This window comes from Gallinula chloropus (assembly GCF_964237585.1).
Source record: "Gallinula chloropus genome assembly, chromosome: 16".
In the NCBI taxonomy this organism is placed as follows: Eukaryota; Metazoa; Chordata; class Aves; order Gruiformes; family Rallidae; genus Gallinula; species Gallinula chloropus.
Window position 1 is genome coordinate 5465587 of NC_140101.1, and position 17878 is coordinate 5483464.

The 17878-nt window shown below is 45.4% G+C and overlaps 1 protein-coding gene across 1 annotated transcript; it reads right to left on the reverse strand.

Moving 5' to 3' along the window:
- Positions 1 to 492: 492 nt before the first annotated feature.
- Positions 493 to 15658, reverse strand: NPEPL1 (aminopeptidase like 1). The gene is made up of 12 exons (XM_084271608.1): positions 15480 to 15658; positions 14089 to 14274; positions 12772 to 12942; positions 10206 to 10295; positions 9444 to 9525; positions 9097 to 9239; positions 8461 to 8538; positions 4943 to 5043; positions 4217 to 4340; positions 2906 to 3082; positions 2225 to 2335; positions 493 to 1406 (listed from the first exon to the last, which is right to left on the reverse strand). The coding sequence occupies exons 1-12, from the start codon at positions 15627 to 15629 to the stop codon at positions 1248 to 1250; spliced, it is 1572 nt and encodes a 523-aa protein (XP_084127734.1). The 5' UTR covers positions 15630 to 15658; the 3' UTR covers positions 493 to 1247.
- Positions 15659 to 17878: the final 2220 nt, after the last annotated feature.

Here is a 17878-nt window from a genome sequence, read left to right on the forward strand (position 1 = left end):
ATCACGACTCAGCCTGACTTTATCTGTAGTACAGCCAAAAGCATGTGCTGGGTGGGATTTTTCATTGTCAGTGCTCTGGTTGAGCCAAGAAACCTTTCCAAAGGCTGACGCTTGAACCACTGGGCAGGGACCAGCCCTGATTAAAAGTTGGTCACTCTGTTCCCAACTCTGCTGCTGACATTACATAAACTGGGGCAAGTCATTTTCTGTGGGCGTCCCAGCCAAACTAGTGCTTGTAAGCTCAGTGTAACTGTTCTACACGGAAACTAATCGATGCATCTCTGCTTACTGCTGAATCAAACTAACCAAGTGAATCAGTGTGAGTCCTTCAGAACTGCCCCACACCATTCAGTACAAGCCCTTACTCCCTCACACCTGCTTTCAGATGTGAGAGTGCTGGGAAAAGGAATTTGAACAGAGTAATGATGTTGCACACAGTCTCCTGAAGCACTCTGTGTTCTCAGACATGTAAATAACACCATGAAACGCCACAAGGGATATGTAAGCTGCTTTAATAATAATAAATTTATTAAGTGGCAAGAAGCCACTCTGCTTTGTAAACCAATTTTACTCAATCACAGTCCCCTATTTTTTTTCCTCATTTAACATGAATACATTCTGTAATCTGCATGTGAAAGATTTACATAGAGATATGTTCTGGACCATTCTTTGCTGATTTTAACTGGTCAGAAAAACATTAAACATGCGGAAACAGCACCTTGTTAAAACCATAGGCCTCTTCTCATTCCATCCCCTTTGCTGCTAAGCTAAATTGTCACTGAATAAGCCAAGTCTACTGAGGTTTTTTTTCCTCGTCCCATTTTCGGAGATGTAGTGGGGCCTGCAGAAACATCTGATAAAACCTCACATGTAATACGTAATTCAGAAGGCTTTGTAAGCAATAGCTGCAGTTGCTTCTTCAGATTAGAGAGAGCTTCTCATGCATTAATGCACTTAGTTAGGTTCTGTGAGGAGCTCAGGGGGATGCGCCCTCTTCCTGGCACAGTTAGTTGAGCCTGGACTCTGCCCCACTGATGTTCTTCAGCAACTGTGTGCACCAATAATTTAAAAAAAAATGAAAACCCAACAAGAAATCAGGCTGTTTTTATCAGAAACAAGTAATAAATCTTATCACGATAGTAAAAAAAAAAATGGCAATTTCCCATGTGTGACATTTTCATTGCTTGAGAAGGAATCAGTGCAAAGTGAGGTAACCCACACACCCCGTCACTGCGGGCTGGGGCGCGTCAAACCAGGCGCCGCCGTTTCGAATCCCTCTCCATATCCTCAGCAGGAGAGTCTCCATTGCACCCTAGAGGGGACACCATGTTTAGCAAAGGGTCTTCAGATGCCCCTCCGAACAGGGAGAGCAACAAAGCCACACCATAGCCAGTAGCTCGTTCACCCTAGGAAAAATAAAAAATAAAAACAGTCAGTTCACACTTCAGGTTGTATAATCTGAATCCAGTTTTAACTTCCTCAGTAAGAGCAGCCACGGGTCATGACCAGAGTGAATACTTGGGGCCCTTGGCAGGTATGATCTGCTTGTCCTTCTGCACCCTTATGGCTTTGGGAATCTCCCCTGGTTAGATTAAACCAACACATCGGATGATTCACATGAGAACACAGCTCACAGTGACTCAAGCGTGGATTTATGCTAGTGCTGTTCAGGGTATAGAATGTTCCAACCATCAGGAGTATGCATTTGGAGTATGAGCTGAGGAAGCTGGGTTTAAAATAAAAAAAAAAAAAAAAGAGGCAGGGGGAGTAAGTTGGTCTGGTTTTTAGGAAAAAAGAATATACTTAAGTTCTATCCAAGGGAGATGGGGAAATCCCCCATGAGCAAGCAAGTATTTTCTCTGCTGCAGGTCAGCAGGCAGATGGTCAACTCTGGTCAATCCCCTTAGAATGGTATGGGTGGGAATGGAAGGCTAGGGTTCCCACTGGGAACGAGCAGCAGGCAAAAGCTGTCAAAGTTTACAATGATACAGATGTTTCTGACTAAAGGGACTGTTAGAATATTTTAAAACCAAAATGAAAAATACAAAGAGGTGAAGTTACCAAATCACAGAAATCCCCAACACAGATGAAGTGTCAATGCTTTTCTAAAGAACTTTTCCCCTAACTGATGGCACAGAATTCAGGGGATCTGCAGGCCCAAGCAGTTTTCTTCACCCAGTTCATTGGCCCATGAAGGTGTCAGGAGTCATATGAACATACTCACTGCATGAACAGGTGCAGCAATGTCCACATGGACCCAGACTCCAGGCCAGTCAAAGCCAATGTGAGACGCAATGAAGAGCCCAGCACAGGAACTTGGAGTATTGTCTCGATCCTGTAGAAATAATAAAAATACAGTTGGTCCTTGCAGGAAGAGAAACATCAGTGTTTTATTCTTGTCACAGAATAGACAGTTATGCAAATCTAGTTCAGAGCTTAACGAACGGCCGTAACGCCGAGTCCTGCGAACCAACTGTCAGTCCTCTGACTGAAGCCCTGGGAGCAGTCTGGCCCTCCTCGAGTCCTCTCCCACCCAAGCTCCTTTCTGCAGTGCTTTTGGAACTCAGCACACATTGCAACTCTCACACACAGCAAAAGCAGCTGCAGCAATCCTCCTGAGGCCTCTGTCCTCAATTTCCCGGTTTCTGCATTCCCAGTTACTGTTTCTGCTGGTTATATATGATCTCAGGAACACTTGTCTTTATGTCTTACACAGTCTCCATCCAGGAAGCTGATATTCATCTTAGGGCCATTCTTAAAAGGCACGCAGCCCAAAGATACAGGCTACCCCATTTAAAACCAACACTTGTGAAGAGCTTTCAGCCAGCTATCCACAGGCAAGCACATTACCTAGAAAACACACAATTTTATGTGATAAATAAAGTTTAACGAAAAAGAATCTTACTGCCACAGAGTTCTTCATATCAGCTACAGCTGAGGTAAATTCGCTGAAGTGGAGCTCAGGACAGTACACAAGAGGATGGACCAAGTCTCCACAGTTCCTGCCAGCTTTAACACAAGCCTTCTCCCACTCTTCATTATTGGTAAGGACAGCAGCATGATACTTTCCTGTAGCAATTCCCTAGTGAGATGCAAGGCAAAATCAGGAAGGACTCATCTTGACTGTGCTGAGTGCTATAATACCCTCAGCATTAGCAGCTGTTTTCCACCTCACCAAACCACCAAGCAAAAACCACTTCAAAACTACTTTACGAGAAGGCAGCAGTACAAGTGTAGACAAAGATGCTGGAGCTTCTGTTGAATCTTCTTCTATGTTTGAAAAGCCACTCTGCAGTGAAACAGTCTGCATTTGTCTGGCTTATTCAAACCACTGTCCCACAAAAATATTTCTTTAGTTACTGACCAAGCAAATATCATTTTACAATTATTTCTCCTCAGAAATAAATCAGCAACGAATTATAAACAAAACATCCAACACACACCTAAAGGATACCCCAGCAACGTGTGTCAATCACACAACAGTCTGAACCTAACATCCTCATTCATTGGAAAGGTTGCTTCCTTCCAAATGTACAAAACCCAGAAGCCACCAGCACACCAGTTTTCCAGTAGGACAATGATGGGAAACTTTCAAAGGGTTGATGTTAACACCAATCCCTGCAACATTCATCCTTCTAAAATTTGCCACCATTTCTCCCCCTGACCAATTAATTTTCTAGAAAATTAAAGCACAAGAATCACTGCTCATCATAATAACCTTCTACAGAACAGGAACAGATTTCAAGAGATTTGAACCCTTGTCCCATTCGGTGTATGACTTACACTGCAAGTCATTTCACAGACGAGAAAACTCCTCATCACTGTCATGGAATCAGTTCTACTAATTGTAAAGCTACTGAATTGCAAACATTAAATACTGGATTGCTTCCATCAGCTGGTAACCTCCTCCTCAGAAGAATACTACTTTTTCTCTAAGTACTTAAAAGCAAAAAAGTCACATAAAGGACAAAACCCGCCCCATCTGGGTACCATGGTTATGAAGGCAACAAATTCACAACACACATCACGTGCACACAGTGCCACAGTTGGCTGGGGTTGCTGCTGGCAACTTCCTCTTGCACAAGGTTAGGAAGCCAGTGCCAGGCACAAGAGTTCATGGTATCTGCTCTCCCCCAAAGCCTAGCAGGACCGAGAGGAAGCAGCGTGCAATGCACATCAAGTAGAAGGATGCACCCCCTGCCCGCTGCATCAGTACCTGAGCTCCAGTAAGAGTGGCCATGTCAAGAATTATATCAGCTCCAAGGTCTTTGCAGGCATAAGCTACTCCATCAGCCAGGATCAGTCTACCTTCTGCATCAGTGTTATTGATTTCCACAGTTCTAGGAAGAGGAGAGTGTGTTTAATATGACGGCGCTTCAGGCTGGAAGTTAAGACTCATCTGTCTGGGCTAAAATAGGGGACAAGAAGGCAAACTCCATCCTCCTGTGGTTTCTTATTTGTCACTGCAAGTCTGTATGGCTGTTTGTTGCACACACAGAGGAGGGTTAGAATAGCATTGCCCACATGGTCAGGCCTTCCTGCTGGGCTAGATAATGCCCAGCATGTCAAACTGGGATTTTACAGATCCCTGCTGTACAGAGAGGTATCAGGCTCTGCTTAAACCCAACAGATCCATCTACAACAGTAGCCTCTCTCTGCGACTGAGGCAACAGACTACACAGACAACTCACTGTACTGGGAAAAGCACTGAAAACCAAGTGCTTTAAGGAACCTTAAGCTCATGACACATTATATGTACTTTGATGTATATTTACATACCCACAGAAACTCTAAACACACTTAAAACTCACTACTACTGCTGTCTGAAATATTATTATCAATATTTAGGGACAGGTTCACAATCTGTATGGCACTAAGATAAACTGAACCAAAGATGATGGTTCCCCTCAATGTTTCTGTGTAAAGACAGATATAATCTTACTTTCCAGAGTAAAGGATGTGAATGTCATCAGGTCTTGTTGCACAAGGTCCGACTGCATTCTCAGCCAAACAAAAAACAGCATGAAGATTGTCTTTAAAACCCTGTAACAACAACAGAAGAGAAATGGGATTTCATTCACATCAAGTGAATTTATCAGGACTAGAATCAGTGAGGGATTATGGCTTCTGGACAGCAATGCCATTAATTACATGGGAAACCTGTGTGGAACATCCAGTGTCTTGAAGCTGAGCCCAAGAGCTATAGAAAGCAGGTAAGGAGGTAACACCTAATACTGGTTTTAGAGTTCTCACCAGAGAGTAAATAAAAGCCTGTGTGCATGTGACAGGCAAATGGGCAAGGGACCTACAAAGCCCTCAGCAATTAAGCAGTGATCAGTACAGTCTCCCAGTGGCAAAGTATCTGAATTAAAACATCTTTTATATGCAGTATGCAGCTACAACTGGAAGGTGTTACATCTAGTCAAACCTCATTCTCTGGGAAGGGCAAGTTCAGCTCTCTACAGCCAGCTCCAGGAAGAGCTTCACAACTCCAAAGCCCACTGAGCTCGCTAGAAACTGCCAAGCTCACCAAAACCAAACCCAAGGCACTAACCTACAGCATCCCTGTGTGAAAACCAGCAGAACACTTCTCCAAAGATGCAAACCTTTAGATGCAAAGCTTTACTCAACTAATTTTAATACAAACCTACCACTGACTTACAACAGAGATCACAAGCAACAAGGTCCAGACTGTGTAACTCCTACACTTTTCGTAGCCACAGTGGAAAAGTCCAAGCAATGGATGCTTTCAATGTGACAATTACAGAGGTTCATGCAAGGACATTACACACCCAGTCAGGATGTTTGGGATGCTTTTCCAAACCCTAAATTTTCCACTGCTTTTACTGAGTCTCCAGTAACAACAAAGATACAACTGGGGCCATATCAGAAACGGAGCTCCTTCCCATCATTTCTGCCACAGTGGGGAAGAGCCTAGAGTAGGAGTGGAAAATGATGGCAGTAATAAATGCTGATATGCAGCCATTTGTGAACTGTGCTTTCCCTAAAAAAACAACCCCAGGTGAACGGATTCCACCTCTGAGAATCGTGTTGAAAAGTAATTTGGATGGTTATCCAAGTTCCAGTCCTGGAATGTGGCAGTACTGTGTGTCTCAGTGAACCTCCCAGCTGCCACCAATACAGCTTGCTGCCCTTCAGCATCCACCTTCACCACAGGTCAGATACATGCTACCAGATCTATCCTCTCTTTTCCCATCTAAAACCAAAAATATCCACGACTAAGATGAATTTGGGTGAGGTTTATTTTGGGGGAGAGTTGGGTGCCTGTATGTTGTGGTGGTTTTGGGTTTGTTGGGTTTCCCCACCCACCCACCCTTAGCCTCCACTCTCCTGGCATATCCCATTCTGGTTTACTTTGGTCTAACATCAACCACTTACATGGTTATGGATGATATTTTAAACCGTATGATGATTTTATTTACACAACGGCTGCACTGTGTGAAGAGGTCCAAGGAACAGAAAGGGAGACAGCAGCGTTTAACATATAAAAGCATAGTTCCTTGTCAACAGGGACAGCTAACCTTAAACCCATCAAATTCCTAGGGAAACCAAGGTCAGATTCTCTGTTAAACTCTTGACAAAAATGCCCCAGCTGAAGGAATCTGGACTTGCTGAATCAGCTCACGTTCTGAAGTCTAAAGGGAAAATACATCAATCAAAATCTTTCAAAATGACAGGAAGCATCTAGAAGCTATAAAGTAACTTTGCAATTTCTAGTCCAGCCAGTGGGCCAACAGCATTGTTGATGGGATCCATCTATGAGCCTTTGCTCTTCTAAGACAGTCTGTGCAGCAAAACCCCACACTCAATCCATGAGCTCTCACTGGACTGCACCAAAATATTCCTCCCCCCAAGCTGGAGATGTGGTTCATCTACTGTCAAAAACCTGCTTCAGGTATCAGTTGCCTTTTCCCAAATCTCATTCTGTCTGTAGCTCTTCCAGAGCAGGATTCACTGTGACAACACACAGGTTCAAGGAGAATTTAAAAAACTTAATGGTTTTTTTCTTCTCCCTTCTTTTGGAAACCTCACAACAGATGAAATGCATCTTTCTAGGAAAAAAATCACTTGCTTTATTTTGCTACCCAAAGCCTTTTTACATCATGTTGTAAGCCTGTTGAACAGCATGTAGGCACATAAGATAGATAATAACCTCTGCCCCTCTTCCCGCTGAGCTCTCTATCCAACACATATTCCCAACTCCAGTCTCTCTGACAGAGCTTAACTAATTTAAACCTCTCACAGCTTTGTATTATTCTTAAAAACAATTTTTAAAAAGTCCTAAAACAGTAACAGCAACATATTCTTTCCCCTGCCCAAGTACAGTTTCTGCAGGGATTTCACTAACAGATCTTCTTACACGAGGTTGTAAAATTACACAGTGAGAACCCACCAGATCCAGGGCTTGCCCAGACTGTCCCAAAGCTGTTCTAGCTGCTGTCCCTCACAAATGCTTTCTGAGGCATTCTGATCTTCTTGTCCCTCGTGTAACGTTCTGAAGGACTTTGTTATGGAAAGCTAGCTGTTCTGCCCAAGATGCAGCTCACAAATCTGTTTTCAATTTTAAGTCTCTGCAAATAACTGTGAAGTTTACAATCTTTCCACATCAAACATGCTGCTTAGGGCCAAGGCACAGAGCTAAACTGTTGAGAAATGGGAATTTGGCACCAATCATTCCCTGGACAAAGCTTCCATCAGATCTATGCATTAATCTGCAGCAGTAAATGTTCTTTGAACTTTGGATACTCCTTGGAGGTAATAGCTGCTCTGTCAGCAAGACTCAGTCACTGGATTTGTGGAGAGGGCAGAGTTTTATTGGCAACAGCCACTTCTTTTCCCCAGTTCATATTGTTGAAGTGCTGCATGCATTTTTTCAATTCTTATTTCCATAACTGGCTGCTTCTCAGCTCCCCTACTCCTTTCTGACCACAGAGACAAACCAACAAGCCTCTCCTGATGCGACTAGAGCTGCCACTTCCCCAGCAGGTTAATATTAGAACTGGCACAGGACTTGGAACATGGACAGACTTCATATCCCAGAGTCACTCATCCCCTCCTTTGTGAAGGGGACGACAGCTGCCCCAAATCCCACAGCTTAAACAAAATCAGCACTGGGTAACTCAAGTATAAATCTGATTCAAGGAACTAGAAACCACTCAGTCTGCTGAAGAAACCCTGAAATTCAAGAAATACTCTAAAAAAAAAAAAAAAAGAAAGAAGGCATGAAAGCTATTTCTCACAATTCTCAAGATCCCAGTAAAGATTTTAAGTAATTTCCTGAAATAGCATGAAGAACAGAGGGGCTCAAGATCACTAATGGCAGTGGCAGGTCAGAACTTCAAGATTAGACTGGCCCCCATCTCTGGGAATACATCCAAAAGCTAGACTGCTCCTTGGCAATGCTGGGATACATGATATCAATTAATACATTTTACTTACTTGCTTTACAGTGGCTTTGAAGGCACCCAAAATAGCAGCTGCTCCACCACAGTCTCGTTTCATTCCAGGCATAGTAGTCTGTTTAAACAGAACCATACATTTTTATTTAATTTTTTTTAAAAAAATGATAATTTTGCAGTAATGCCTGCTAAAACTAGTATTTCTAATGCTTCTGTAACTCTGGTCTTGACAGTGCTGAGCCATAACAGAAACACAGAGCACATGCATCTGCTTATTGGTTTCTTGCCTAAGAATTGGAAAGTACTGAAGCTCTGTTACTAATTTGTTGCAAAAGAAAAAAGTTATTTATAAGATCTGCACTGAGACCAACTCAAATGAGTTCTGGACCTATCTGTAAAATCATAAATTAAAAAATATGTTTGGTTTTAGCTTTTTTCCTAGAAGTGGGAAATACTTAGAGGGCAAGAGATCAGGTAGCAATTTAACTGCTCAGTAAAATGTTCCTTGAAACCTATTCAGTCTTCTCCCCTGAGAGTTTCTGTCTTTATGGATGACAGCAGATGGAGTGTTTGTTTAAATAAATACACTCTGGTTTCCTACTGACATTAACTGAATTATTTCCATCAGAAAACAACACTGTGAGCAAAGGCAGCAGAACAAGAAGTGCTCACATACCTTTCCCTTAATGCTGAGTCCTCCAGTGTCATACACAATACCTTTGCCCACCCATGCAATGGTCTGTGTAGCACCATCTGGAGTATGACTGAGAACAGCCAGGGCTGGAGGATGCAGAGCTGCCTTGCCAACTCCATAGATACCTGAAAAACAGAGAATTAAACTGACCATGGGGAAGAATAAAAATGACTGGGGGGGGGGAATACGTGGCTATTTTCTGTAAAACATATTGGAATACTATGGGCAATGAAACTGTTTCAAAAACGTGCAAGAAAACATTACAATGGAGATGGAAAAACATTCCAATTAACTGCTAGGAAAAAAGCTGTATTTTCAACAAGATATACCTCCAAAGCCTCTCTCTCTCAGCTCCTCATCTCGAATAATGGTAGGAGTAATCCCAAGATCCTTTCCAACTCTTTTGATTTCCTTAATCATTAAAAGAAAAAGGACACTGTCAGTCATCATTAGTGTCTTTCCACACATATGGGTATCCATGAAAGGGTTCTGTGTGATTTCTGTGTGCATGCAGATACAAACATTCACAGTTTTGGGAGCGGCGCTGGCTTTCCAATGGCCCAATTCCACTGAGACATCCCTGACCTACTATGGCATGAAACACAAATCTGACCTTTAAGCTCCGCCAATAACACAAATCTTCAGAGGTAAAGGCCAGCTGTTCCCTCTATCAGCTCATGATGCAATAGGGCAGGAATATTTTCATTCTTAACAGCTTCACAGATCTTTAGGATAAAATTCACTTGGAAACACGTCAACTTCTGTCCCATAATTTCAGAAAGTTTTACAGCATCGGGCTTAAGACCACGTTAGCACTGGCAGAGAAGCCAATGTCATGATCAAATCAAGAATTCATATCTTCTGACCCCCAGTGCCCTACCCCAAGCTTTATGCTCCACCTCCTTCCAACTTAGCAGAGTTCTATGAAATATAAAAGGTCAAAGAAACAGCCTCAGCATCCCTGGACAGGTTCTTTGACGTGCTTCCCTCTGCTGACATACAGGTTTTGCTAAGAGATGGCAACAGTAGTTTTGATTACCACAGTCTAGACTTACAAGTAGTAAGTCTTACTCATCAGATGTATTACCTACCTCCAGGAAGTTATCTGTGTTCATCTCATTGCATGGGGTGTCCACAATTCGAGCAGCCAGCCTGACTCCTTCTGTAGCACTTGCCAGGCACTGCAAAAAGAAGTGAGGACACCTGAAAACTGGCCCTGGGCTGGTTTTCTGTACAGCTTTGCATTCAGTCCTACACAGCCTGTAGCAGATGCATGGTTCCTCTGGAGCACATTACTGCTTAACTGCAACTGATCACAGGCAGTTGTGCAGCATGAAATGACATCAACCAAGATAACCATCATTTTTTTCTATGTGTTATTTTTCCCTGTGCTCTAATTTCTAAGCAACTCTATTCCTCCCCACAGTGAATTGATATTGCACAATTAAGAGCCTTCTCCACTGTCAAAGGGAGACCAATAAGGCAATGTGAGGTGGAGGGAAAAAAGATAAGAGGAAGCCAATTCATGAAGCCACATTGAATAGGGAGGCTGCTTGGGCTGGAAACCTGCAGAGATCATACAATGTATAACATGGGAAAGTGCAGGATTTATACATGGCCCGTGGAGCGGCTGAGGGCAGTAAAGATTGCTACATTCTATATGGTAGTCCCATAAGGAATGCAGACTATTTAATATTTGTTTACAATATGTGTGCATCTGCTTCCTCATTCCTGTGGCACAACGGACTGAACCTCACCTGGACTGAGTAAAACTTATCTGTGCAAGAGTGGAATCAAAATGGTCCACAGCGAGCACGCCAAGGCTGCTTCCTGAGAGAAGGACCCTCCTGGCAGAAAGGACATCGGGGGTGTTGGCAACTAAGCTTTGATTCTTAACTCCTGAATCAACTCAAAACAAAATGCCTAGGTGGAAGGAAGCTTTGTTCAAGCTCTCCAGTAGCCACACTACACTGAGGGCCACACACAGCACAAGTCAAGATGGGTTTCAAAGGAATCTGATGTGTTGGTTAGTTATTCGTGCTGAGGTGTCTGAAGTTTGGCTTGGCTGGACTGGCCTAAGGACTCCGTACGTTCTGCACCCCAGCAGGCTCATAAACCTTGGCTTGCTTTGGAATGGTGCCCGATTCCCTACAATTATTTTTGATTGCTTTACTTCCCCTAATGGGAGAAGGACCTTCTCAGGAGCCAAGCTAGGTTTGAAGTGATTCACCATTAAGGCCGTGCAGGTAAATGGGGGTGCTCTAACCCAAAGGTCAAGTCCGAGGGAAATAATTGGACTTATAAAAATAAGCTCTGCCTGGTTTGGCTTCCAGGATACACGAGAGAACCTGGATAACAGCAGCCTTGTAAAACTGACAGGACCTTCCAGTCCTCACCATAACATATTCTGGACAATGCAGTAGGTGTAAAATACAGCAACACGCCAAGGTTCAGCTAAAAAAACACTACTGCATTCCTCTTCCATGCTCTCCATTAGCTGTCTGGTGCTGGGTGAATTTAGGTTGGCTAGGAAGAAGCCAGTCATAGTTTTGGCATTGATACCAAAGGGGAAGAATGTGAGGTAGAAACCACTTTGTTTTGTAGTTATAAATAACCCAAATGGTTTGGAATCTACCTATCTGAAGGAACTGTTTTTGACACCAGCCATGGCTTTTTTCTTATTTGGGGCATGGAAAAATTGAGTGATCAACAGTTGTACTCACAGCACGTCTGTCACCTTCCTGAAAACTGATCTGACACCGTTTGCTGCAGCCAATGCAACTGTAGAGTAAGGGAAAGCTACAGAGGGTAAGATACTGAAATTGAAAAAAAAAAACCCCTTAAAGCTGCAATTCTGAGAATTTCAAATGCAGCAGCACTGCCTCCTTTGTCAAATCCACTGCCAACACTTTTGGAGGGATTTGTATAACCAGTCACTGGCTGACCAGCTCAGTGAGTGTCCATCTGTACCAAAGCACAGAACCTGGAGCACTGACCAGGAAGTTGCCCAAGAGCTGAAGTGCAAACCTTGGAACAGCTTCTAAGTTAGCATCTCAAAGAGGAATCACCTACCATGCTAAAAGTTACTTGTTATAGTTTCCTCTCTATAATAGTCACATGCAAGGGAAACAGTCCTCGAGTACCTGCTACTGAAAGACAACCTGGACATATTTAGCCAGAATGGTTTGAGTTGGAAACTGTTATATATAGCTCATCTCCAAGCTGTACTGTTTCTGCTATGTTCCCTAGCTCTGCTAGAAAAACTCAGCCAAAGAGTTCCATCAGACAGAAAAAGCAGAGGCCATATGCGATTGCAGAATAAGCAACTGCTAGTGAGTTCACTGTAAGAGTCACCTGCACAACCACATATAGATTTTGCCCTTGTGTGACTTGTTTGGGGTTTTCACCCCTGAAATCTAAGTTCTGAGCAACATCTTCAGCCTTTGCTGCAGTAGTATGTTCAGTATTTCTACTCACAGGTGCTGTGAGCTCATCAATCCCAATGAACTTTGACCTATGATAGTTTATTACCTTAGATACCACACCTATTCCAAACGTAGCCCGAGACACATGTATTTCTGCATGCAACAAATTAAAGAAAAAATGTATTTCAGGGAATAACAGAAACAACTGATGGTGGAAAACCCCCAAACTTACTTTAAGTGTTGCCACTTCTATTGGTCCATTGTTTTGTCCGACCAGGAAGAACTCCACCGTTACCGTCTTCTTTTCTGTGCGTCTGGATGCACTGGAGCGATGTGTGAACAAGGGGAAAGCCCTGGCCAATGCACAAGCAGAAGCGAAGACTTCAGACCGCTCACAGACCATCTGAAACACCATCCAGAAGCCAAACAAGTCAAGACAACATTAGGGATGTGGAAGATTGCATTTAAAAGGATCTGGTGCCTGTGATACTATTGGTGAAGAGAGGCAAAAAAAAGAGGGGGCTGGAAATAGCTGATGTCTGAATCAAGATGTACTCATATGTCACGTTTTGCGTGGAATGGGTGGCAGTATGAACAGCCCCACACTGCACTGGTTCGCTCGTTTCCCATATAGAAATGAATTACACTGCTGGACTTGACTGTGTGGGAATTAACACATCCTGACAAGGGAGCTGGACTGCTTTAATTATATTAGTGCAATTAACACAGGTCAGGACAAATAAGCATAGGAATCATCAATGCATATTCAAAACAGAGAAATGGTATGAGGATGCAGTGGCCAATATTTACCCGAAGCTTTTTAACGTGTCAACTATTTTTCTGAAGTTCATTATAGAAATTACCAATGGAAAGCAGTTTCAGTTAAACATTCTCAAAGTTAACTATAAGGGAAAACATTTAAGTAGAGTTATTACTCTTGCAAATAAGTTTTCCCAATAAAGAGTGTAATTACATTTTGCTGCTGGCGTCAACTATGTGAGCTTTCTCCAACAACCTACAAATCTGAATTAATCTGGAGGAGCCACAGAAACAAATAGCACACTCATCAGGCTCATACAGAAGATGACCAAAGCAGTCCAAGAGCTTGTCCTGGAAAAGACTCACACTGGAGCATTAATTTGCATTAAGACTTTTAAAACTCACTAATGCAAACAAGGCACCTTAAATGGGTTATGCAATGTAAATATAGCACCCTGCATGCGGGCTATGTCAACCTTCTAAAGCATGTGCTAATGTCTTAAATACTAGTTGAAAAAAGCGACTATCAGTTCCCTTTGCATGGACATCCCCAGTTGAAGACATTCCATGTATATCCAAGCTTAATTCCCTGCAACTGCTTGAGCATGCATAAGCTGTTATGGTTCGGTCTTGTTTATGCGTCAGTTCAAAACCACTTATAAATGTCAGCATAATTATATGGGTAAAACTTGCCCACCTCCAGTCTCCTTGGATACAGCTAAAATCCCAAAAAGTCGAGAAAATACTTGACTAGACATATCACCAGAAGCGTTTTCAAACAGCCACTTACAACAATACATCTGTTGACGCCTCCTGGAAGGCAATTTCTAACCAGGCGGGTGATGAACTGAGCTGCAGATGGGCTATTGTGCCGGCTGACCCTGGAAGGCAAAGCGGCCACAGTGGCGTAATTCAGGTAGAGAGGACAGCTGTCCGTGGGGTTTGGGTTCAGGGTGCTTAGCGCAGACTGCCAGATCTGGGGAAGAGAACAAGAATTTAAAGAGAAAGACTTTTCTTCCCAGCTCATTCCCACTATATTTAGGCACTCCCTAGTTACAGGGTTTTAGATGTTCCTCTTTTTTAGTGGTTGGTCTTTTCCAACCTAAACGATTCTGTGTGCACACACTTTAACACGGCACCATCTAGGGCGAAAAGAGACAGGGAAATACAACAAAACTGTTTACTAACCACAAAATACAAGCGTGCTTTCCATTACAAGCATCTCTTTCAAGCCATGTGAATTACAATTTAGACCCTCACCACGTAGCGAGCGCAAAGGCTGCTTCAGAGACGGGTTTCCTAGTGATAAATAGATGCACTGATCTACCAGTGCTCAGCTACTGCTCCACACAGCAATTTAATTGAAAACAAACAAAAAAAGCAGCATAAATTTGATCATGAGAGACTCAGTAGACTAGGAAAAAACCCAACAGCCTCAACCCCCCAACACCTAAAAGCCTCCTCGCGTCACCGCAAGCCGCCAAACCACCGCCACGGGCCCGCTCCCCACCGCGGTACCCGGCGCAGGGCAGGGGAAGCGCTGCCATCCCGCCCGCCCTGCGCGGGCAGCGAGGCTCGGCCTGCCGCCGGCCATCTGGCCCCCGGGAACGCGCGTTTCGGTAATTACTCTAATTGCGTTCATCCCCGCGTCGCGGAGGAGAGCAAAGCACGTTCCTTCCACCCGCCGAGGTGGGCATCGGGGGTGTGGGAGAAGCCGCGGTGCTTCTTCACCCGCCGGCGGGGAAGGGCTCCGGGGGTTCCCTCGCAGTAGCAACAGGCTCCTGCCTGGATCCTGCTGCTGTCCCCGAGCCCGGCCCGCTGAGCGGCCCCGGGGCCGGATCGTTTCCCCGTCATTTCCCTGTTAAGGGTCGCTCCAGGGGGGGTTTCGCGGGGTAAATCCCCGCGGCTCTGGGGATCAAGGTCAGGCTCCCCTCCCGCGGGCCCGGCAGGCTCCTTCCCCGCCGGCCCCCCACCGCAGCAGGCCCGGCGCCGCGCAGGCAGCCGCAGGCCGGGCGAGCCCCAGCCTCCCCCGTACCACGAGGCCGCTTGGAGCCGGGCTCTCCGCCGCGCCGGGGCCGCCGCCTCAGGGGGGGTGTGGGGATGTGCGTGTGTATAATGTAGATGGGGAGGGGGGGGTGCGACGGACGGGGACACCGCGCTCCCACAGCGGCCCGGCCTCACCTCCTCGGTGACCCGCGGCTGCAGCTTGCCCCGCAGCTGGGCCCAGGGCAGGCGGTGGAGGTTGTGGAGCTGGCCCAGGACGAGCAGCGGACGGCTTTGCGGGTCCGCCTCGCCGGCGCTAGCCTGGAACTCCAGCTGCACGTTCGCCATCTTCCTGCCCCCGGCTCGGCACGGCTCGGCACGGCCCGTCCGCACGGCTCCGCCCGGCCCCGGCACCGCGGGGCGTGCACCACGGCGGAGCGGGCGGCCCCCGGCGGCTGCGCCGGGCACCGCAGGCGGGCAGCGCGCAGGGCCGGGCGGGGCACGGGACCCGGATGCGGCGAAGGGAGCCGGGCGGCTCGCGGGATCCGCAGAGGTCGGAGACCAGGGAGCGCGGAGCCCGTCCAGCCCAGCCCCGTTCCGTTCCGCAGCGGCCCCTGCCAGCCCCGCTACCCGACCGGCAACCTCGGATCTGCTCCCGGGCACAGTGCGCGACTCCCTCGCATCGGGGTTCCCCCGCCCGGACGCGCCTGTCTTGGCCGCGCAGGGAGCTCCGGGCTAGAAACCAGCCGTGTGCCAGCCCTTTGTGTGGGACCGGGGCTTCGGGAAACGCGCCAGGAATCGGAGCGGCGGTGTCGGGGTGGTGGCTTAGAGAGGAAAGCAGAAAGAAAGCACGAGGTAACGGTGCTGTGCGAGGGGCGAGGTCCCGCTCCTGGCATCAGGTCGCGCCGTGTGTTTCCAGGGAGGGAAAGGTGTTGGTGCTGCCAGGGTACCTCAGCGTGCAGCCAGAGAGAGAGAGATCGAGCTCAGAGCCCCTGGGCACTTCATGATGCCGTTTTAGGATGGAAATGCTTCGATTTGAAAGTGTGAGGTTACGTAGGGATAAAAACGGAAAGAAAAAAAGAAAAAAAAAGGTGATTTCCCCTTGTCTTCATGAAGTTGTTGGATAAAACAGACATCTAACTACTATTTCAGAAACAGGGAAAAGCCAAAATCAGCTCCAAAGTACAGTATGGAGACCTACTAGAAGAAAACAGTTTCTAAACACCAGCTTTAACAGGAAATTTAATAGCAAATGTAAATGTCTTAAATAGGATTTAGTATTTGCTAAGCACCTGGTATTAATGTTCAGTCAGTAGGGAATTGATACTTGTTAATCTGCAGCTATGAAAGCTGGGTAAATCTGAACATCAGAAAGGGAGTGCATTTCTGGAAAAGTGAATGCTGAGGAGACACCTCAAAAGAAGGCATTAGGCTGAATTCCAGAAAAGACTTCCGTACAGTAAGGTCACTCAGTCTCTGAGGCACATAATGGAAACTTTAGTGCCTGATCCATTAAAAGCCAGCCTGAATAAAAGATGCAGCAAGATCTGTTGCAGAGGTCCATCGTGCATCCCCACAGACAGGGCAGATTAACCCCATGAACAAGCTTCACCTTTGAGGAGTCTCTGCTGAGCCACGGATCGTAAAACTCTGTTGGGGCTCAGTGCTATTCCAATACCTGCAGTCACCATGGGAGATGTTAAAGACAATAAGGCACAGCAGTAATTTCAGGATTAAGCCTTTGCAAAGATTGAACCAGGCAGTAAGCTCCGAGTCAGTGGGTGCCAATTCTGCTGCTGCAGGAGTATGACTGAAGTGCTGTCCCCAGGTCCCCATGATCCAAAAGGCAAAGCAGTAGGAAATACTCCAACCCTTGAGCTTTACCTCATTAAAGTTAAGGACAGCAGAGGGTCCTAGTCAAGGTATTAGACTGAGGAAGTCAACTCTATCTACAGTATAGAAACTTCCAAAGTATTTACCACTAGTGGTAGCTGCAAACATTTCTGTTCACGTGAGCAGCAGTGGAAGCTGCACCATGGACCAATTTTCCATGTCCACTCCAGTTACTGACCCTCTACAAGAAGTTATGGAATTAGGCCTCTGAAAATCCTGCATGCTCTTATTAATATGCAAAATCATAAAGGAGTCCCCATTTTCATGAATTTTTATCTAGGAAGGCACCAGATAGAAACAGCCTTACCACACACAGCAGAGGGTTTGATTGAGCTGCTGGTCACTGAGACTGAATTTTAACAAGCTAGACACCTGAAATGATGTAGGAGGCTAGATGTTTTGTTGTGGGTTTTCTTTTCTTTCCTGGATAATCTGCTGTAATAAATGCCACTTCAAGTTACACAGGACAGTTGACATCTGAGTTTAACCTCTTATGCAATGCATATTAAGAGTGCATTTCCTTTTACAGAACCTGGATAGAAAATATGCATCCAGTGACCTCAATGGAGTGGAGATACCATGGGCATAACTCATGGGAAATAACTCTTGACAATGCAAGTTACATTGTGCTACAGAAAGGTACAATTTTTTTCAAATATTGAAGGTCACTGCCATGTTCATTTGATTATGAAGAATATATAGAG

What these genes read in the sequence shown, in the direction of transcription:
- NPEPL1 (XM_084271608.1), bottom strand. Translation starts at nt 15,629, where the DNA reads ATGGCGAACGTGCAGCTGGAGTTCCAGGCTAGCGCCGGCGAGGCGGAC. An exon ending in GAGAGAGAGAGGCTTTGGAG is followed by an intron (nt 9,240 to 9,443) that starts GTATATCTTGTT and finishes TCTGTTTTTCAG; the next exon opens with GTATCTATGGAGTTGGCAAG. An exon ending in ATATGAAGAACTCTGTGGCA is followed by an intron (nt 2,336 to 2,905) that starts GTAAGATTCTTT and finishes TTATTTCTACAG; the next exon opens with GATCGAGACAATACTCCAAG.